The sequence below is a fragment of the Nicotiana tomentosiformis genome, chromosome 2, assembly GCF_000390325.3.
Source record: "Nicotiana tomentosiformis chromosome 2, ASM39032v3, whole genome shotgun sequence".
Lineage (NCBI taxonomy): Eukaryota > Viridiplantae > Streptophyta > Magnoliopsida > Solanales > Solanaceae > Nicotiana > Nicotiana tomentosiformis.
Genome location: NC_090813.1, coordinates 184578664 through 184602954, shown reverse-complemented (window position 1 = coordinate 184602954; position 24291 = coordinate 184578664). Strand labels below are relative to the sequence as shown.

The following is a 24291-nucleotide window of genomic DNA, read 5'->3' as shown; positions in this document are numbered from 1 at the left end:
GGGGAGGATTTTATGCATTATCCCTTAAATATAGCATAAATTGAATCACTAAATCGTGCTTTTTCTAGCTCCAACTTATTCAAGTTATGCACATCTGGCTCAAAGGTTCAACCAACAACACAATACTACATTCAGAACAACTTAATGTTGAATTTTGAACATTAAAAAAAAGGGTTTCTCTGCTGCATCAAAAGGCTTGTATATTCAATGATAAAGGGAAGTAACTGAAGGAGTTTGCTAGATTCGTATGTTTCTAATTTTCTAGACAATGTTATCGTTTATTTATTTTATCTAAGTTTTTCAGCATAGGTCGAACTTGTTGAGGTTTTATTTTAAGATGTAATATTCTTAAAATGAGGGTGAATGGGAAATGGAGGGAAAATAAAATTTTGAGTAAAATTTTAAGTTTTCCCTCTTAACAATGAGACATTGTCCCATATTGGAAGTGGAAGACATTTTTGGCGGGTATATATATAATTGCTCTTCTTGTAGCTCTTAAAGAGTTAAGAAGAAAGCAAGCCTCGCGCCGTCGTCGTCGTCGCTCGCTCGGCTTCGGCTACGGCTACGGCTACGGCTTCGGCTTCGGATTCGGCTTCGGCTTCGGATTCGGATTCGGATTCGGATTCGGATTCGGATTCGGATTTGGATTCGGATTTGGATTTGGATTTGGATTTGGATTTGGATTTGGTCAAATGATCGATTGATTGATTAATTTTTTGGACCAAATTTATTTGTTAATAGTAAATATTATGGATTTGGATTTGGATTTGGTCAAATGATCGATTGATTGATTAATTTTTTGGACCAAATTTATTTGTTAATAGTAAATATTAACGTAAGATTATCCGTATTTATAAACGGATATTTTCCAATCCGTGTATTGATAATTTGGCAGCCGGATAATGGTCTTCCCACCATGAAGTGCTTGCTCCACAAATATGTAATGCTTGATCCACCATGAAGGGTGGACGTTTGGTCTTGCACTCCTTCTTGGCTGCTATATATATGAGCAGCAAATGTTGAAGAAATACTCAACTCAACATACAATTCGCTCAACAAATTGGCTATACATTGCACTCCTTCCTCTCAGAACTTCCATACGTTTTTCTGAGTATATACTCCTTCGTTCTGCATTGTTTTTAACTTCAAACAAAGCAACTGTAAGTGTGATTTGCTACCGAACTTTGTGTTCGCCGAAACACTGGGGTTTGAAGTACCGCTACACCAGTGTGTTATTCGTTCTATCCTGGGAGGAAATAATCCATTACCTTGGGTACTAGGAGGGGATTAAATTCCTTAAGGAAACACTGTGAATTCAGTGGGCTCGAATTTATTATTATTGTTTCATTACGTTAACTTATATTTTGCAGAATTAATATTTACAAATACAGGAATATTGACGGGAATAACAGAACTAAAGTAATTGATCCTAATCTATAGAATATGCTTGGACTTATGCACTTGTTTAACTCCAAATGTTTAATATTTCAGGTGAGTTGAAGCTGCAGCTATAAATAAGATTATTTTGTTGGAAAAGAGATGGTCATGTGAAAAGATGCCAAAACCATTATTGTAATTGTAATAATTGCTATATTTTATGCTATATTATTATGCATTTTGTCTCCACCTTCCGGTCTAACTAGGTAACTTTTTCCTAATTTGAGTTTATACAGTGGAACCTGGAACTGAAATTGTTCATGTTTGGGAGTGATGGAAAATGTTATTCGAAAAACATAATGAGTACAAGGTACAACGAAAATTATTTGAATTTTTTGTTCTTAATGTTATTGACTTAATAAACTAAAACTCTTGAAAGAAGTTAATGTGAAGAGTTACTGAAGTGCTTTATCTAGTGATGTCAAGTTAGCCACAAAAGTTGAGCTGTAGATGGATGGAATAGTGGACTGCTATGTGATATGTGAGTAAAGAATGAAAATATCTAACATCAATTTATTGCATGATTCAGAACTACTTATGCAACTAATGGCAAAATTTTACTATAGTGTCAGACAACTTGATTTTGTGGCATTTTCTTGTTATATTTTTAATTACTTTGTTGAATGACACCGATTTGGTGTCGTGCAATTCTATAGTTTGGCAAGGCTTTTCTTAGTTTTCACTCAAGTTGCTCACTACTTTACAAATACTACAAGAAAGTATGGAATTTGCAACAACGTTTTAGCAACAACTGAAATATTATTGGCTAAAATGGATAAATGGGAACAACCCGATAAATTTGTTGCTGTAGCATAGACTTTTTGGCAACAAAATTTTATTGTTGGCAAACGTGTTAATGTTGTCGTATTCTATGGTTTAAATAATAAACTTTAAATTTTTAAAAATGGCCACTAAGTTCTGGCAACAACTATGGTATTGGTGCTGAAGTTTAATAAATGGCAACAACTAATTTTTGGTGTTACAAAAAATAGAATTTTTAACATAATAAATTTAAAATATAAACAGAATTGGCAACAATAAACTCTATTTGTTGGTATACATATTATTATGCCAATAAGGTGTGTGGGTTGTGGCCTAAAACATTCTAATTTTCCGCCAAAATGAAACGCGGCAAACTTTCGCTCTTTAATAACTTTTCCCAAAATTTTAGTGCACTCTCTAATAACCATTCTGCCTAGGGTTTTTATTATCAGCTATTCTTGAACGAGCTCCTTCTCTGTTGCGTCCTCCTTGTTGCATCGTATTGCTGCTGATTGGAGAAGAACCGGTAAGAACTCTATCTTCAATTACTTTACCCGATTATTGCTTCACCGAATTATGAAAATACCGTTTTGATTGCCTTTATTGTTGAAGTACTTAGTTGGGTATGGTGGGAATCTTAAATTGTGATATTCCAGAATACTATATATAACTTTTCTCCTTTAATTCCTTATAAGAAAGAAACTTTGCATAAAAAATATTTTTTGTTGGGATTGTTTGAGAAATCCTATTAAGATTGAAGAAGCATCTAAATATTCCACACTAGATAAACTGAAGCAGCAGTTCCTTTTTCTTCCTGCTAAGTATAAGGTTAGTTCTTTAGTGAAAAGTTTCTCTTTTAGGTTTGTTGGGAGAAAGCAAGCCAAGTGAAAAGCATTGTATCCAGCAATTGGCTTATAATGATGTTCCATGTAAATTACATCTTGTTGATGACAATCGATGAGTTTGAATATATATGCATAAGCGCCGAAGGTATTCAGAGAAAGTGTATTATTACTACATAACACTATTTGTGTTGATGTGCTCTCATAATAATCATAATTATATGGCTTAAAGATGTGGGAGTTTTGACATTGTGACACCCCTAGAATATGTTTTGAAAGTCTTAACATGTTTGGCATATTGGATATAGGGAATTGTAACATATTGGCGTGATAGTCTAACAATACACCTGCAGATAAAAAGGTTTTCTAAAAGTGAAAGGAGGTGTTTGTAAGAGTGACATATAGCTATAAACTCTTAGTTGAGATTCTGTAGGACTGGTACTTAATGTGAAAAGTAGTCAGGTGTAAGCAAGAAACTTTCTTGCTAAGAAATAAGAATGTTAAAAAGTGGTGATTATTATTAAAAGATTAGGAAAAGAGAGGCCTTAGTTGAGAGAGCACTTACAACATTTTATTATGATGGGACCTAATAGTCTGGTGGGGCAGTAGTATTTTCTGGTTCATTTCCCTGTCTGCTGAGGAGAAGAAATAGTTCTTGTTTTAAGCCAAGAATATATTTTGAAAGCCTAAGTAGTTGCATCTCTTGATTATTTGAAGTGAACATAATCCAACTGATGCAAAGTAACATAATCCAACTGACGCAAAGTTCAGACCTCATAGAGGGCTTATCGCAGTTAAGACTGTACCGACATGTGCTGTTAAAAAACCTATTTCCGCACATTTGATCTCTTTTCTCTAATAAGTATGCAAATAATCAAGCAAGTCATTGTATTCATGATCTCTGGTTTCTTAATTAATTCTTGGTTTTGGTTCTTGACTTTTTTGGACTTTTTATTCTCTGTTTCAACTTAGTGTGTATCCAAATTAATGCTTTGTGGTTTTTGATATATTTTTCTAAATCTTTTCCTTTGGTTAAAATTTTGATCTTTTTGCTATATGAAGTTTATGCATGCATCTTAATGTTTCTAAATTAAACATATCTTGTTATTAGTTTGTTTCTGGTTAAGTTCAGTTTGACATTGTACTGAAAGATTTTGACTGCAAATTGGACAATCTTGCAATAGTTAGTGGTGTTGAATCTGGTAAGCTAATTCATTAGAGGGGTTCTACTTGTTGCTATTACTTCTTTTCATCTTTTCTTTAGCTCGAGGGTCTATCGGAAACAACCTCTCTATCCTTCCAGTGTAGGGGTAAGACTGCGTACATCTTACTCTCCCCAGATTCAAAGCCTTATGTTTCTAAGCATTTCTCAATCATTTGTTTCTGATACAATAGACAATAAAAAATAGAAAGAAGGTTAATCATATAGTTTTACTTTTTTATTTTATTGTAGGTAATTAGATGATGGATAAGAGCTGGATATTCATCAAGAATAGGACGTTACCTCAATACTTGAATGTTGTGGAATATTTTTTAAACTTTGCATTTTCTAATCCTAATGTTGGTGTAAGAATCCAATGTCCATGTATTAAGTGTAATAATGTTCTTTGGAAAACACGAGAAGAAGTGAAGACAGATTTACTTAGGCGAGGAATTGATTCAACATATGATAGGTGGATTTATCATGGTGAGCTGGATTCATCTTCGGATGATGGAACAAATGCTAGTATAAATTCAGATATAGGAAATGATGATGCTTCCACTTTTGAAATGTTACATGACTTGTATCATAGTATTCCCACTAATAGTCATGAGTTTGATGAGAACAATGAGTTTAGTTGCGAAGAGCCTAATACAGAAGCTAAAATTTTCTATAGGTTATTAAAAGATGCAGAGCAAAAGCTATATCCTGATTGTGAAAGATTCTCCAAACTCTCTTTTGTAATGCATCTTTTTCAAATGAAGTGTCTACATGGCTGGAGTAATACCTCATTTGACTCTTTATTGAAATTATTGAGTGATGTTTTACCCAAAGGAAATGTACTCCCGAATTCTATCTATGAAGTTCAAAAGATAGTTAAAGGTTTGGGACTAGATTATGTGAAGATAGATGCATGTATTAATAATTGCATTTTATATAGAAAGGAATATGCGAATCTTGAGCAATGCCCTAAATGTGGTGAAAAAAGATGGATGATAAGAAAAGGAGAAGATACTAATGAAGATGTTGCTTTAGGGAATTCGAATAAAGTTAGTCTCCAATAATATAATTCCTTTTAATATGTGTTACAGCCTATCATGATGACAGATGTGCATGTTTCTAATAATGATGGAACTGCTGATGTAATCTCAAATCCATCGTCAGGTAAGTAAATTCATTTGTTAAAATCGAGCCCTATAAAATCTCTAGCTTATATATGTTATGTTTACTATACATCTAAGTATTTTCATATATAGATAAAGGTAAAAAGAGAAAAGGAAGAGGGAAGACTACAGGGCTTTCAATCCAAAAGAAACACAAAGATAGTGACAATGAAAAGTTGAAGGTGATTATTCCACCAGATCGAACTGTAGCAGTAGGTCCTGGAGCTAATGATTTCGTTACCGAGCTCTCTGTTAAAGTTATGCATAATGCTAGGCATGATGTCAAGAATTGGAAGGAAGTTCCTGATATTGCAAAAGATAGGATTTGTGCCCATATGCTGGTAATTCACTATGTTCCCTTAGAATTTTCTTGCTGGTCCAGCACACATAAGAAAATTCTCAATATAAGTATACAAATAAAGTATACTGATAAACCAACTTTAGAAAAGATGACTCCGAACATCCCTTGGTTCATTGGCAGAAAATCGAAATTCTATTTTAAGTAAGCTCACTTTAGTTTTTTTTTTTTGAATTCAGGATACCTTCCAACTTCCAGACACACAACACAATCGGGATACTATCCTTAAAACAGCTAATAATTTATATAGATATCGTCGTAGTAGGCTCAATGATCATTTCAAGAAATATGCTACAAAGGAAGAATGCTTGCAGAACATGCCACCCGATGTTAATGAAGCTGAATGGAGATTCCTGGTTGAATATTTCGATTCTGATACTTTTAAGGTAATTAATTAGGATATGCCAAAATTAAATTGATTTAACTTTGCAAATTATTTATTTTCTTGTTCTACTTCTTATAGTTCATCAAGAAATATATTTACGAATTCAATTTAATATAGAGAATGAGTGAGCTTAACAAAACCAATAAGGGAAAACAAGAAATGAATCATATTTGCGGCAGAAAATCCTTCCAGGCGGTATCTTTTGAACAGGTAACATATGTCTTTATTTTGATGAATTTTAGTTATTTTTTATTTAATAACATAATTTGATTGGTTTTAGTAGAGAAATACAAGCACCGGAAAAGAGCCAAACTTGCAGAAATTTTGGGAATTGACTCACATGAAGAACGGACATTGGATTAATGATGCCTCTGCGGAATTAAATGTACGTGCGAAACTCTTATCCTTATTCCTAGAATGTGAGTCCATAGAAATAAATATTGAAAGTTAGAGCCGGTATAAAAAAATTTGTAGGATAAGGTGAAAGAATATGTTGCTGAACAAATTCAAGAAATTGAAGAGGATACTGATTTGGACTTGGTTGTTAATGCTGCATTTGTGAAATTTGTTGGAGAAACATCAAGTTATTGCCGTGGTCAAGGATCAGTAGTTAAGTTAACAAGTAGGAAATCCATGAATGGAATTCAAGAGAAACTGCAAGCACAACAAAAAGAGGTGGAAGAAGAACGTCGTAAAAGAGAGAGTGTAGAATGCCAGCTAAAGGAAGTAAAGATTCAGCTTGAGGAGGAGCGGAAAAGTCGAGAAGCCATGGTGCGTGACCAAAAACTATTGAAACAGAGCATGATGGCACTAGCATCCCATTTGCTAAGTAATGAGGTATTTCAATTACTTGCTTTTGATCCTAAGAATATTTCGCTCAAACTAAATAACAGTTAAAGTGATAGCATCACTTTATGTGTTAAAGTCGTCACACAGATATAAAATCCATGTGTAAAAACTCAGTATTAGACCTTGAAATCAGCAAAAATGTGATGAGGATATGATTGCAAGCTGGCACTTGTGCCAAAAGTTAGCACTATTATTTGCATTGCTACTTTTACATAGAATAGTTTTTCAAACGAGTGGTATAAAGCAATAGATTATGAGAGGTATTGCCTACATGATGAATAACTCAGTAAAGGGGAAAAAAGAAAGAGGTCAGTTTTGGTGAGTACGGGATAAACAACAAGCTGCCAAAAAATTTCATGCGTGTGCCATGATGCTAGCTTTTGCTTTTTGCCTTTTTATATTTTTATTATTTTCAGGTGGACCAGTTTCACTTTTATCACAAAAAAATTCAATGATTATTATCACAAGTCAATTAAGGTTATAAGTTTGTGAGTTTTAGATTCACAATCTTCTTAATTTATGTCCATCTTCAACCAATGAAAGTGAAGATATTGAGAAGTCTATTCGGTTGGCTAAATTGGAAAATGCTGTAGGAGATTCTAGGCAAATTCTCTGTAAAGGGGACTCAAGAAATCAGAAAGGTACTGTATTTCTTAACAAGATTATTCTGGCGAATGATTCTACACGCTCTGTGAGTGGGAGAATAAAGAGCACATAGCACCAAGAGGTTCCCAGCTCTGTAAAGGTTGAGGTTCACCAGCAGTAAATGCAGAATTAAACAAAAAGACTAAGAAAATAAAATACTTTGATTACGGAAAAGAAGATATTAAAACAACCGAATACATAAATTTCTTTTGTCACACAATCTCTGTTTCTTTCTTGTTCATGTATCATTCCTCCCCACAGATTTGTACTACAAATTAAGTTATGTAGTTTTACTATGTTTAACAGAATGGAGTTTCTGCTGGAATTCTCAATATTATTTCTAATTTAAATGGTTCAGATGAGTCAAGTTGTTCAAGACTTATGGATGACATAATGGTAAGAAAACTTCGTCTAACTCTTGTAAAAGTAAATTCCTTGGTTGATATTGTTCACTATCATGTTTGCATTATATTTCCATCTAGTATCTTGTCGTCGCCGCCACCACCATTCATATCATGAACTTAGCCTTCAGGTCTCACAAATAAATTAGTTGTTGACCAAAATATAATTAATGGCAACAACATTCTTTGTTGCGTTAAGACAATAAGGCGTTGTTGCAAAAACCTTTCCCATCAGCATTTATTGCAATGGCATGCAACAACTTTCCTGTTGTTGGCAAAAGTTGTACTTTTCGCGACAATATTCAATATATGGCAACAAACAAATTTGTTGCAAATTCCATGCTTTCTTGTAGTGAAAGACATATCAAGCATACCATAATTCTTGATTTTTTTATTGTGCACTATTGTTCTTGTTTTATAGGAAAAATAGTAATTTAGTGATGTAAGAAGAGAAAGAAAACTAATGGAAAAGGTGAAAACATGTATAACCAAACCAAAATGGCTGAATATGCTAAAGAATTATGGATTCTCAGATAATTAATTGTATCTTTTGGATTGTAGTGTTGAGGTATTTGTCTGGAAAAACTGCCATTCAAATTTGTAAGGTAGAACTATAGTTGTTAAATCCACATGTTCTTTTTATTATGCAGTCTCTCATGGCTAAATTGTTATGAGACCTATTTAATTCACGCCCAACTTTGACTCTTGGCCATCAGTATTGCATCTTCCCCATCAAACTAGGATGTTCATTTTAAACTTTGGGAAAACTATTTTTGAACTGGAAGTAGTTGAATTATTTTTCTTGTGGCATCTTTACAGTTTTGCTACAGTAGCTAGGTGTTGGTGTCGAGTGGTCCTATAAATGAGAAAATCATCTGAGTAAAGGGGAAATAAGAGGTCTGACTTTGAAGATTATCATCTATGTTGGTAAATGGGTAATTCACGGGTCCATGCGTCAAGGGTTCAATCTAATGAAGTGGAATAATCTTTATAATTTGAAATTAATTTTATAAGTACATTGAAAAGGCAAAAATATCACCTCAAAAATAAAATCATGTGAGTGCGTGTAATTACTTTAGGCGTCGGATGAATTTTGATTTTCTTTAGATATGCTTTGGAATAGTGATAGGAGAAAGACAACTTAGAGACAAGTTACTAGCTTAGTTGGCAATATGCAATGTATATATCAGTGTTTTAAAAGGCGTGAGCGTGAGGCGAGGCGTTTTACATATGTTTCAGCGAAACGTAAGCCCCGAGCTTCGGGGCGTAAGCCCCATAGGTATTTAATTTTTAATATTTTATAAAATAATATAATTACAATAAATATTTATAAACATGTAAAATTGCATAAAAATGAAGAAAATTATAAATATTTGAAATATATATATATATATAGATGTGCTTCATCCCCACAAAAAACTAGTCAAAACAATCTATTATACGCTACTTAGAAGCTCAAGTAACATGGAGGAACAAAAAGGATGACTAACTTGCAAATTGAATTTTGAACTTGCTGCTATGAAGGAGAATGAAGTTCTCTTTGTATTTGTAAAAAAAAAATTAATATTCGTTGCTTTTGGGAGATATTAGCTCACTAGCAGACAAGATAAAAAAATGGGAAAGACCATGAATTGGGGCTTCAATCAATAAAAAAGGTCTTGACTTTAAAATTTAATACATTTCAGTTCCTTTTTAAAACTTTTGAGTAATTACCAAGCTGAATTTTGAGAATTTGGGTATTATATGAAGGACTTATTCAACAAATTTTATTTTAATTTAAAAAAATCTCTGGGGCTTACGGCTCACTAAAAAAACGCGCCCCGAATGCCCGGGCATACACCCCGAATTGCTGGGCGTACACCTCTTGAGATTTTCGCCCCACACCATCGCCCCGGGGCGTTTTTGGTGCACCTCGCCCCGAAAACGCCTTTTAAAACATTGGTATATACTGCTTCACTAGTGATTTACCTTATTTTTTGAGTGAGGATTCATTCTAGAAACGTTACTGATGGAGTTCAAACTTTTACACTCCTAGATATCGGATTAAGATGGGAATAGTCACATTGTTATACATATATAACTCCTGCTTCCAGCTGCCATGAATTCTTTCAAAGTAAGTAAAATTTTACATCATTTCGTTTCACCAAATATACTTGAGATTTCTTGTTCTGATGTCCTCGGAGGTATCCATGCTTTACTTTTGCATCTATTTTGAACCAATGAGGAGCTCTATATGCATGTATATATGGAAATCTTGGATAGCATATGTTTGTTCAATGATGAAAGATTTGAAATTTCACATGTCATTTGTGCAGGTTTGAAAACTCTGTAAATTGTAGATGTGAGTTGTATTTAAATTTATTAAAGTGGCTACTCCCTTAATATATGATCTTTTTATCTACATGAATCTAATGTTTAAAAATTAAAATTTAACAGGTTCGTTTGTATTTCACTAACCTTCAAGTCAGTGCTATGTTTTCTAATTTGCTCTGCCCAACTTTAAAAGTCGTTTGCTCTACTAAATTGTATTTCTAAGAATTCCTATCAATGTCGGGTTGCATAGCACGGGACCCACCATCTAGTATATATAATAAGAGAAAATAATAGCAAAAAAGTTGACTTTGTGCTTTTGCACAATACTCCGTTTAGGGAGAATGGACATGCCCATTTGAATGACCAAAAAAAAACAGTTAAGCTCTTTACAATGTACTCTTTTTCTACAACTTACAAACTATACATATATATATAGTTGTTGCATATCAACTTCTCTCACGATCCAAAATTCAATTAGTCGTGATGGCACCTAACCCAACCCGCTATGTAAGCCAATAACCAACTATCCAATTTAATGAGATTTATTAAGAGAGGAAAAGATAATACAACTGCTTTTATACAATGAATTTCTTAAGGACTAGTAGTACAAATCATGAGCTACTAAGATTTAGATTTTTACAAAACTGAATTGAAATAAGTACTTTATCTGTTTGAAATATAAATGAATAGAATTCGAATCTAATGCTACCAAGGACAAGTGATAGTCATAACTGGAACGCAGGTACATCTTCAAATCCAGCTTCCGCTGTACGCAGCAACATCTGCACGTAAGGTGCAGAAGTGTAGTATGAGTACAACCGACCTCATGTACTCAATAAGTAACAAACCTAAACTTAGGTTGAAAGTAGTGATGAGCTGGGACAAGGGTCAGAGTCCAACTCCAATAACCAGCAACAGTTCATAACAATATAATAAAGATGGTACAAGAAATAACTCAGCTCGTTCACAGTTACGGAAAATAGGCATGCTTTTCAAGTATAACACTAAATCCCAATTCTTTCACCGAAAATCTCAAAAATATGAGTAAGTTTAAAAATAGTATTTTTCCCAAAAACCTTTCAACAATAAATAAGAAGTTTTATTTTTTCCAGATAGCATGAGGAAAGTACATCTCTATGCCTACATGTCAATATGCAGGTGATATCATGAATGTCACCAAAATCGGGTAGCGTGAGGTAATGCATCTCTATGTATGTATCTCAAGTACGCATGCCAAATATAATGCATCTCAGTGATGAACTCATGTACTCACACTCTCAGGGTACTCAATATATCTGTCTCGTATTCTCACTAACCATGCTCGATACTCAGCACACTCAGTCACTCCGAACTGAACAGGGCAAATCCATCCCAAACATAATAAATCTAGGGCAGATCCAATTATCAAAAATGAAGATAGATTCACGAAATATAATCAAAACCGAGTATAGAACACTTACCCTAATCCTTATGATGAAATTTGCCTCCTAAATCGCTCAAATCCGAACTCCTCCAACTCAAAATGTGAATAAAATAGCCAAGCCCTAGAGATATAGCTTCTGCCCAGGCATCTTCGCTTTTGCGAACAAATTAGCCGCTTTTGCGGTGTCGCTTTTGCGACAGTACATCCGCTTATGCGAAACTAGCTAAAAACTCAACCCTCGCACCTACGGACAAAATATCCGCTTCTGCGACATCGCAGATGCGAGCCACCATCAGCTCTTGCGCAAGACTTGCTCCTGCGCTCCAGCCCATCGCAACTGCGCATCCGCACCTGCGCCCAAATCTCCACTTCTGCGATCTTCCTCACCTAGCTCTCACCTTGCTTATACGACTTCTTTGTCACTTCTGTGACTCATTTGTCGCTTCTGCGACCATCGCACCTACGCAAAATCAGCCACAGGTGCGATCACACTAAATCCTGCCACCAGCAGCCTTAGCCAAAATTGATCCAAACGATCTGAATCTCGTCCGAAACTCTTCCAAGCCATTCAGGACCCCGTCCGAATATACCATCTAGTCCAATTACATAACGCGAACCCACTCGAGGACTCAAATCACGCATAACAACATCGAAACGAAGAATCGCACCTCAAATCAAAATTAATAAACTTTCAACTTCTAAAACTCGCGTTAAAACGTATCAAATCAACATGGAATGAACTCAAATTTTGTACACAAGTCCCAAATGACATAACGAAGCTATTCCAATTCCCAAAACCACAATCAGAATCTGATACCATCAAAGTCAACTCCTGGTCAAACTTGTGAACTTTCTAAACCTTCTAGAAATATTTAAATGTAAATCCGGGCATACGCCTGAGTTCAAAATCACCATCTAGACCTAACGGATTCATCAAAACTCCGTTCCGGGGTCAAATTCACAAAAGTCAAACTTGGTCGACTCTTCTAACCTAAAGCTTCAACAATGAAATTCATTCTTCCAAATTGATTCCGAATAACCTGAAAATCAAAACCGACGATTCACACAAGTCATAATACATCATATGTAGCTACTCATGTCCTCAAACTACCGAGCGAAGTACAAATGCTCAAAACAGCCGGTCGGGTCGTTACATCCTCCCCCACTTAAACATATGTTTGTCCTCGAACATGCCGAGAGTCGTTCCAAAGCCATCAAATCTCCGTGTAACCTTACCATGCACATACCCAGGAGTGATCCCACATCATCTTATTCTATATAGGCCCGACAACACAACATAACTGAAGATCATCACTTCGACTTTAGGCCGTAAACTTTAAAATCTAATTTACAACATCCGAAATTTCCTATAAGACCTGAATCTCGCATCTACACACTATATAAGTCTGAACAAGTTGCACCAAGCCATAACCATAACCCAAGACACAATCACATAATATACCACATATCTCAAATACTCATAGCAATAACTTTCGATCACTGTAGCTACTCAAAATAACCCAATACCGGTAACAAACCTCATATCGAACAAAACCCCATTTTAAGACCTTTGTACACTGCTGATGATGAAAGAAACACGCAGAAACGCATAACCACTTATCATATTAACAAGTCATGGAACTTTCCCTCATTCGACCAGAACTATAGCCAATTTCTAAGCCGACTTCTAATATTATCCTTCCAAATATACCGCAATCAGATCCAATAGCACCCACTCTAGGTCCGACGACCTCATCTTATCAAATACAACCGCCCTACTGACATGCCACACCAATACAACCTTAAGCCACAAACCGTTCAATCTGTGCACAAATACGCAACAATTCAAGTGTACTCAAACATAGAAAATGAGTCCAATGAGAGAATCGTCCTGCAAGCTCAACAAGTACCACCACAATACAACGCTAAGAACCCATAACACACCGTAGAACCAAAACACTCAAATCTAACACAAATAATCATATCCCAACATAACTTCGATGAAATGCGCAACCCCATCCAAACGCTGATCCACATGAAATACCTTAAGTCACCAAAAGTGTATGACCATAACCACTGAGAAGCAAATAACTCAACACTATACTCCGAAAAGAACATAATCAATGCGCAATCAATCATTCAACACCCTAATACCCCTCTCGCTCAAATTCCGCTATAAGGCCCAAATAGAACCGCACCAAGTGTGCATATAACCAAATAAGCTCATAGAACATATCAGAATTGAAATAAGCTCGACTCTGACAGGATGGCACCTCCCTCAACAATAGCAGTACGGAGTCAACCAATCCGATCCGGTGTAAATTACACGTCCTCATTGGGCCTACCAATGGGCCCAAAATCAACTCTGGTCATCCAAAAATAGATAAATAACCCACTGAAAGTCCACAATGACCTAACCATAACACATACCATCCTCTGGCTAACTTTGGCCACATTTTCATAGTCCACAGCCACTAAACAATCTGCTCCTGAGAACTCTTGGTCTCCAAATCCATAGAACACACGAATCACCATATCTGATCCCAACTCCACCGCCCGAATGTTTAACACATCTCTCATACACGATCATCCCATGAGAAATTTCGATAACTCTTCTATACCACATAGCAAAATCTGAATATCAACAGTCGATCAACCAGGCGAGTACCACAATACCAATGAAGCGTCCGTAAGTCAAAACTCAGTGCGCCTTCTAATATGCGCACCCTTTTCAGGTAATACCAAGTAGTTATAGCATTCATCTAAACATCGAAAACCGTTCATACTATCTAAGAATATATGATCTTCCCTTCAAAACTGACTCAAGATCTTGCACATGCAAATCTCAATCACACACAACACACCACATCCATCATGTCATCATAGGAAAAGTACGAGAATCTCATAATCAACTCCGAGTTACAAGTAAACTACATAATCGATTAGCCAGGAACCTTCCATTTGATCTCATCGAGGAGAAAATCACAATACGTAACATGGTCCTCACGCCCGTAGGAAATATACACCTCGAACCGTGGTAGAAATCCTAAAGAGCACTTTGAAATCCATTTGCACACAATCAAGCCATCGGAACTGAATCTCTCTAACTCAACTTAGCCACGCGAGTTGCCAACCCAAGAGTACTGCTACAAAACACCTGTGGAGACTCACCACATTATGAGAACTAAAAGAACCGAGCATACCATTACCATATTGATCCAACCTACTATCTAGTTGCCATATTTCTCCGAGCTCCTTCTGAATTACCCTCACGTTGACACTTCTCCTTGCCAAACCACCACGATACTTACCCACAACTCACCACAAAAGATTCTAGCATATGACCACACCGCCCTAAGGCCCATAAGCCACTGCATTCCCTCTTAAGCACTCCAAAAGTACTACAACCGAGAAGCTCACTCTGAAGAGACATTCTGTGAATCCAAAACTGTTTCCTTCAACTTCCTGATACTAAAATGTAGAATCCATAATGTTATAGAGATATCGCGAGTCCCGGCACCAACCAACGCAAATGTCAGATATTACCTATATATAGGTCCAGAAAATCCTCAAATGCAACATATGAAAATTAAATTTAGAACCTCCTCGAGAGTCATCCACTCTGCTCAAATCTCAACTGCATCGCCTAACGGGCCACACGACCTATGCTCAATTAGGATGACCACACCCCAAAGAAGTAACCCCGCCTTAGCGCAATCGAGCAAATTTCTACACCATGCGCACTACATCCGTCACGAATAACAACTCAAATCATTCCATGATTTCCATATACCTATAAAGTGTAATATAACCCGTATCTAGAAATTTCTTTGCTTAAGTCATCCTCAAAACCAGCCTCTGCAAGCCATAACTGATTCATAGTATACCTCAAACCGAAACCAACACAACACATAACTATGTAATTAAATCGTCGATAGTAGACTCCCCCATTTGGCTCGAAGCCATAGTTCAAAATACTCGATAACTCACAATGCCCATTGCTCTATTTATGCAATTGGAATTGGAGCAGGAGTGGAATGGAAGAAAGAAAGCTACTTTATTACTGTCATAATCCCGCACCAAAATTCAACTCAATCTTTCATAAGCTTATGTAACACAAACCATCTAATACCTCAAATCATCTGCAAATCTCGCATTCATCCTCGTGACGGTCAGGTCAACTATTAAAACCGATCCAAACTCAAATCTCACAACTATAACCCATTGGTAGAAAAGAAAGCCTCCATACAACCTCATAAGGATCACACATCCGTAGATTACCCCGCAAGTTATAACACACCTACTTAGCCTCAAACTGACATTTCTCTATACCCTTTCACAGCCACAACTACTACACCATCACTTAATCTTCCGAAGTCTGAACCCATCAACAAGACATGAAAATCTACTTCGTTCCACAATTACACAACATGAAAAGATCCTTCAATACACTCATAACTCGAGACTCTACATCACATCAAGACAGAATTCAAGCACCCAATAGTCGTTTTTACATCTCAAGCAACTCTTCTCGTCACATTCAATCTGTTTGAACACATCCCGCAATCACATCATACTTATCGTATAGCCATCCAGCCACTACTCGAGCCATCAATTCGACTAATAGGGACACTACCAGACTTATAAGTCCAAAAGCACGTGCTCACACAATCGAAATTCCCGTGCTCAAGCTACAGTCAAAACCCGGTCCATCATCAGCACATAAAAATTACATCTCGCACCTCATTCATGGATTCACAAGCCATCAAGTACAGCTGATACCGAGCACTCACATGTGCATATGAATGTGTGGAAGGAATTCAAATAGTTACGCTTCAATCAGAATCAATGTCGCACGATAAAGAAAGAAAGATGGGAGATTTATCCTCAATGCCATGTAGCCTCTCGAAGATAGGTATGGACGTCATCATACCGATCCGCAAGACTCTACTAAGCACTTGCACATGACTTGTAGAACCTATAAACCTAGAGCTCTGATACCAACTTGTCACGACCCAAAATCTAACTAGTCGTGATGGCACCTAACCCAACCCGCTAGGTAAGCCAATAACTGACTATCCAATTTAATGAGAATTATTAAGAGAAGAAAAGATAATACAACTGCTTTTATACAAAGAATTTCCAAAGGACTGGTAGTATAAACGACCCCATGTACTCAATAAGTAACAAACCTAACCTTAGGTTGAAAGTAGTGACGAGCTGGGACAAGGGTCAGAGTCCAACTACAATAACCAGCAACAGTTCATAACAATATAATAAATATGGTACAAGAAATAACTCTACTCGTTCACAGTTATGGAAAATAGGCATGCTTTTCAAGTATAACAGTAAATCCCAATTCTTTCACCGAAAACCCCAAAAATATATGAGTAAGTGTGAAAACTGTATTTTTCCCAAAAACCTTTCAACAATAAATAAGAGGTTTCATTTTTTTCAGATAGCATGAGAAAAGTACATCTCTATGCCTACATGTCAATATGCAGGTGATATCATGAATGTCACCAAAACCGGGTAGTATGGGGTAATGCATCTCTATGCATGTATCTCAAGTACGCATGTCAAATATAATGCATCTCAGTGATGAACTCATGTACCCACACTCTCAGGGTACTCAATCTCTCTGTCTAGTACTCTCACTCACCATCCTCGATACTCAGCACACTCAGTCACTTTGTCCTGAACATGGCAGATCCAGCCCAAACATAATAAATCCAGGGCAGATCCACCCCAAATGTAAATAATTGCTAGCAATTGCGCACACTATGGTTGTGCAGACTCCGGAGGGGCCGATCCATCCCAAGCGCTGTAATGAGCCAAATCCTGGCATGAATCAATAAAGCATGATGTCGCGTGCAGCCCGATCCCATAAATATCACTCATAACAAACCCTTGACCTCACTCTATCATCAATCTCTCCAGTCTCTCAGGCTCACAACACTCATGCTAAGCAGCCCAAATTAATGATACAAGATGTGACAATATACAATAATAGAGACTGAGATATGATATGTAATGATGAATGTAACTAAGCACGTTACTACACTTAAGTAAATAACTCAACAGCAAAGAACGACCACTGTAGATCCCAATAATACCAGCATATAGCCTAAGCATGATTTTTAGTATAAATCACAACTCAAATGCTCTAACACATAGAGTACAACAAAAATGTTCAGATAAGATAGTTACACAGTTCCATGGAATCGACTACATCACAATTACTATGGTGCACGCCCACACGCCCGTCACCTAGCATGCATGCCACCTCAACATCAATCACATAACATGAAATTCGGGGTTTCATACCCTCAGCACCAAGTTTAGAAGTGTTACTTACCTCGAACAAGCCAAATCCAATACCAAGTAAGCCAAACGATGCTCCAAAAATGCCATCCTGCGCGTACCGACCTCCGAACGGCTCGAAACTAGCCAAAAATAACTCAAATACATCAAATAAAGCCTAAGGAAATAATTCCAAATGATAAGGGTCAAGTCTTTACTCAAAAGCACAAAGTCAACCAAAAGGTCAAACCCAGGCTCATACCTCGGAACCAGACAAAACTTATAAAATCCGACAACCCATTCAATTACAAGTCTAACCATAGTAGTTTCACTCAAATCCGACTCCAAATCGATGTTCAAAACTCAAAAATTCACTTTATGAAACTTTAGACAAAACCCCCCCAACTATCTCTTTAAAATTCATAATCCAATTACCAAAAACGAAGATAGATTCACAAAATATAATCAAAACCAAATATAGAACACTTACCCCAATCCTTTTGATGAAGTTTGCCTCCAAAATAGCTCCAATCCGAGCTCCCCCAACTCAAAATGTGAATAAAATAGCCAAGCCCTCGATATATAGTTTCTATCCAGGCATCTTCGCTTTTGCGAACAAATTAGCCGGTTCTGTGGCGTGAATTCTGCGACAGTACATCTGCTACCCAGCTAAGAACTCAACCCTCGCACCTGCGGACAAAATATTCGCTTCTGTGATATCGCAAATGCGAGCCACCATCCGCTCATACGCATACAACTTCCAAAACTCATGCTGAAACGTATGAAATCAACTCGGAATGAACTCAAATTTTGCATACAAGTCCTAAATGACATAAAAAAGTTTTTCTAATTCCCGGAACCACAATGCGAATCCGATACCATCAAAGTCAACTCCCGGTCAAACTTGTAAACTTTCCAAACCTTTAAATTTTTTACTTTCGTCAATTAGTGTCGAATCCTTCTAGAAATATTCAAATGCAAATCCAGGCGTACTCCCGAGTTCAAAATCACCATCCGAACCTAACGGAACCATCAAAAGTCCATTCCGGGGTCAAATTCATAAAAGTCAAACTTAGTCAACTCTTCCAAGTTAAAGCTTCAACAATGAAATTCATTCTATCAAATCGATTCTGAATAACCTCAAAACCAAAACTGATGATTCATACAAGTCATAATATATAATACAAAGATACTCATGCCCTCAAACTACCGAGAGAAATACAAATGCTCAAAATAACCGGTCGGGTCGTTAAAACTTCCAATAGGCTCATGGGAAGAGTTCTTCACAACTCTATGTCTGATAGTAGGTAACTGCCATGTATCCAGCCTAAAACATCCGAAAATTTTCTTTAGGAAGGTCTCCAGGATAAAAAATAAACATGCCATTCCCATTAGCATCCAACTTTACTATAAGGCTCTGTAAAAACTTTTCTAATGATTTAAGATTTTAAAATGTGCCAATGGTATTTGGGAATAACGTATTTGAGTATTAAAGGAGACCTATGGGATAGAGCCACATCATGTTGAATTGATAATGTATGTTTAAGGTGTGTTGGAACATACTAAGGAGTTTTGGGAATGGCAAGAACTTGTGTGGAACAAGTTGGACACATTAGGTGGAAAGGATGTTTCAATTGGCACAACACCCTACTTCAAATTAATATAAATCCACCCATATAATGACTTAGGTGGTTATCTACCTATAACATTAAAGCCCTTTGCGTCTAGTTTCCAACGCATCAAACCGCTCATCATTTGGATATGTATAGAGAAAGTTATGGCCATTTTACTGGACCTGTGTCATATGCGCGGCCGCGCATATTTGAGAGTTTCTGCCTCAGGTGCGCAGCCACTTGCCCAGGTGCGCGACCGCGCACGTAGGAGCCCATTAAATAACCCCAAGGACGGGTAGAGAGAGTGACTAAGTCATTTCTTGAGTGTGTTTTTAGGATGATTTCACTTCTCAATCACTAGTTACAACAAGGTTTTGTATTGGATTCCATAGAATTTCTTCAAAATCTCAAGTAACACCCCAAAAGTTGACTTTCAAGATTTGGTCTACAAGTGGTAATCTTTCACCCTTAAACCTACATGCATGGATTGTTAGTGAATAAATGAGAAAGGAATAAGTACTAGCACTTATGAGATAGTGATTGGAAGCCATAAATACTTAAACTAGATTATTGGGTGTGGTAGTGATTTAGTAATGAGTTAATTAGCAAACTTTAGTAGATGTGAGTTCATTGATGATTATAATGGTGCTAAGAAGGTAGTTAGTGGACAAAGGATATTGTAGTATCTCTTGTTGGTGGTAAGGAGGTATTGTTGGAGGAACAAACACCATTACTAGAAGTAGTTGAATGCTATGCACTCTAGGTGTTTGATAAAATACCAAAATGACCAAAAACCTGGAAATATTTACTAATATTGGTCCAATTGAATTATGTTGATTTAGATTGAAGTTGTAAGAGTAGTTGGTGGTTTTAATATCGCTAAAGAGATCCATCAAGGTATGTTGGCTAAACTTTCTCTCTTAGAATCGAATTCAATAATGTTCCCGTGAGTTTCAAAGTATGGGTTACGTATTAAAATGTTATGGCTTTGAATCGTGTTTCAAATGAAAGCTAGTATGCCAAATCGTGTGAGGAAATCTCAATATTCTTAAGACTCTTAATTGCTCATATGTGTAGCTAAAGTCTTGATTGGAAATGCCTTACTATTGATAACCTATAAAGGTGGTCGAAAACAAAATAATTGAATTAGGGATATAGTGTGTGGCCAACGTGCCAAGAATTTAAGTTATGATTGTGGATAGTAGTGCAAATGATTTGAGAGAATGCGATAAAGAATGTGAAATGAGCCTCGACTCAACTGTTTTAAAAGTGATTTGGAAAATAGAATTTGCCTAAGAGCTTTTGTCTCAATTCATGCCCATTAGTGGCTACTTTAACTAATGATTGCTTTATAAATATATCCAGTGTGATTCGAGTTCTATATACTCATGTATTGAAATTGTACATTGTCATTTTTGGGGAAGAGTATTGCAAGAATAAATGGTGTATTGATTGTTTTTGATTTTTCATGTGTGTTTCTATTATTGGTTGGTATGCCTCATTCTTTGGGAGGAAACCATTTGTGTTTGAAGTTCTCATTTCAAATGGATTTGAAGTATATGATTTTTGAAATCTTCTATATGTTGATATTTGATGGTGATCTTTGATATTGAAAGAGGTAAAAGTGTGGAATATGAAATACGGCCATTGTGCCAGGAATAAAGAATCTTGTGAATGGCCAAATGAGCCAAGAAAATATTGTCGTTGTGAATGACAGGAAATACTAATGAGAACTTATACAATGTGAAAGATGTTGATGTGAGTACAATTGTATTTATGTTACCTCTGTGTGCAAATCAAATCAAAAATATTTTTGGGAGCATCATTAACAAAATCGAGGAAGGGTGGGTCATAAGGCCCACACCTAAAACTACACGTGTCGGTGTAGGGGTGGATTGGGATTATTCCTCTTATTTGGGATGAAATTGGAACCTTTGGGAAATTGTGATATTATTCCCCTTAATTGGGATGAAACTGGAACCTTTGTGGATTGGAAATGTCAACCCACACGGCATATATGGGAAGGCGGCCTAGTTGATCGGGTGGAGATCAGACGTCATATTGCGCATATGGTGGTACTACTCTTGGTAACAACTTTCTTTCGCATCACATGTCAAACCACATTGTTCGTGGGGAGATGGCCTAGCCGATCGGGCGTGATCAGACTTCGTGCTAACAAAGACGGTGGTATATCGGTGCTAACGATCTCCCAACAAAAAATTATATATGAAGTTTATATTTTGAAAATTATTATATTTTTAACTGAACATTTGGATATTGTGGATGGTGACTTGGTGTATTTATGAGTTGCCTTTTCTTATATGGGTATTCTATTTTGGAAGAGGACGTTTAGCTATACATACTAGTGCTATTCGACAGTACTAACGTCCCTTTTGCCGGGGGCGTTGCATCTTTAATGGATGCAGGTGGTTCTACAGCAGGCGGTATTGATCAGTGATAGCAGTACACTCTTTTCAGCTAATTTGGTGAGCCCCACTTCATTTCGGGGTCATGTATCTTTTGATTCTCATGTACTGTATTTTGAGATATAGCCGGGGCCTTGTTGCTGGCATTTTCATATTACTCTTCTGTTGTACTTAGAGGTTCCGTAGACAGGTTGTGGGTTGTGGTTAATGTTGGGGATTTGAACTAGAAATGTTGGTATTTGGAAATCATATTTTTAATTAATTCTATAAACTCGTAATATTTTGGAAATTATGAATGAAGCTGCTAATGGGAATGAAAAGGAAGTTGTTAATAAAATATTTTCAGTGTTTGATTAATGGAGTACATTTTCTCTTTATTCATGGATGAGTTTGGGTAGAAGAAAATCTAACAGGCTTGCTCGGCCGGGTTCTCTCGATTGAGCGCCGGTCGCGCTCCCCGAGTTTGGGGCGTGACATTTACGAGCACATCTGCCACTTGATTCCCTTCTCTAAAGCAATGATTAATAGAAATGTTACCTTGTAAAATGATTTTATTAATTTCATTGATGATTGATAGCAATTGCGATGGCGTCTTTGCTTTTCCTTGTATTATTTGTATTATCAACATTGAGTCACACTTGAGGATAACAGTTTTTGGGTTTAAGTTTATAATGGCTTAAATAGAGTGAATGGGAAATGGAGGGAAAAAATTAAAAAAATAGAATTTCTTTCTTTATAAAGGAACATTGTCCCATATTCGAACAGGAAAAGAGTTTTGATGAGTATATATACAATTACACTTCTTCTAGATCATAAAGAGTTAATAAGAAGGCAAGCTTCTTTCCGTCGCCGTCGCCGTCGTCGCTCGGCTTCGACTTCGGCTTTGGCTTCGAAGCATAGTTTTAGCTTGTGGTATCTTACCGTAACAACAACTGGACTCTATATGCTATCCAAATCTAACTATGGTGTCATCAAAGGGAAGTTTATTCTTAATCAATCTCCACATAATAATATTTGACCAAAAATATAGATTTTGGTTCTACCAATTAGATTTAAATAAAGACGAGTCAATCTTAGTTAATTATAATATCCTATAGACAAAGCTATTGGTTTTATGACAGATAATATGTATATTTGTCCGGATGGCAATGAATGTGAGCAATAATAACAGTGTTCAATGATCCAAAAAGATAGAATATGGCATTAAATAGTAACAAGTGGCAATAAATGGCATTTAAGTAAATAGAAACGTGTGAATCACCCGAAAAGGGGTGAGATCTATGGATATTCTCTCTGAAAATGATGAATGATTGATAAAACTATGAACACTTAGGTTGTTCTTGGATCCAGTGGAAATGCTAGACAAGAATCTTAGTAAAAAGGTTATTTTTGTATGCTTGTAATATGACAAGATTCTCTCTATAAAGTCAATGTGTTTTGCAAATGAATATCTCATGTCCCCTCACATTGTGTCTCTTTCTATTTATAAGGAGCGTATTCCTAGAAACCCTAATAGTACAGGTGCGGAGAATATCCACTAGAATATTCTCTTTAGTGTCCTATCTTGAAATTAGCCGTTATAACTCTGTCAAAGGTGCTCGACCTCGACCATGATCTTTGATGACTCCTCGACATTGATCCTTGACTCTTCGACTGCAACCTTCATTACTTCTAGAGTCGCTTCGACCTTGGGTAGGCCTTCATGGGAGTCATATTGGTGACACATGGCAGCATGTGATTGCCTCCTTAATGCTAACATGAATTAATCATTGGCCCATACAGTTAGTCCCTCCGCTTATTGAGGTCGTCCTCGCAGGTGAGCTCAATGAGCGGATAATGTCGCTTTTGGTCAAACTTATCGAGTAAGCTACAAGAGTCGTAATCGTCATGCCGAGCAGGACACGTGGCCCTCTATGGGCCGCAAAATTCAAATACCACAAGTTTCCCAGGCAATTTGTTGGAGTTATCATGTCCAAGGAAAAGAATGACGCCATGACATCAAGCGTCATTATGATGCATATTTTTGATGTGTTGCCTCGATTCACGCGTGACCCTTGATTGGATCTACAGTTTCAATTTCGGTGCAAATTATGACGAGCCGTTTTTGTGTTTAGTGCCACGATATTTATGAATTGATGTTTTTGGACTTGAATTTGAAGTTTGCTTCTCC

The 24291-nt window shown here is 36.6% G+C and overlaps 1 protein-coding gene across 1 annotated transcript; it reads left to right on the top strand.

The window, feature by feature from the left end:
• Positions 1–2624: 2624 nt before the first annotated feature.
• LOC104088010 (nuclear matrix constituent protein 1a-like) lies at positions 2625–22351 on the top strand. Its single transcript, XM_070196374.1, has 9 exons — positions 2625–2725; positions 5334–5406; positions 5499–5746; positions 5943–6149; positions 6266–6358; positions 6432–6533; positions 6623–6985; positions 7949–8038; positions 22122–22351. Exons 2-9 carry the CDS (start codon positions 5340–5342, stop codon positions 22245–22247), a joined length of 1296 nt encoding a protein of 431 aa, XP_070052475.1. The 5' UTR covers positions 2625–2725; positions 5334–5339; the 3' UTR covers positions 22248–22351.
• Positions 22352–24291: the final 1940 nt, after the last annotated feature.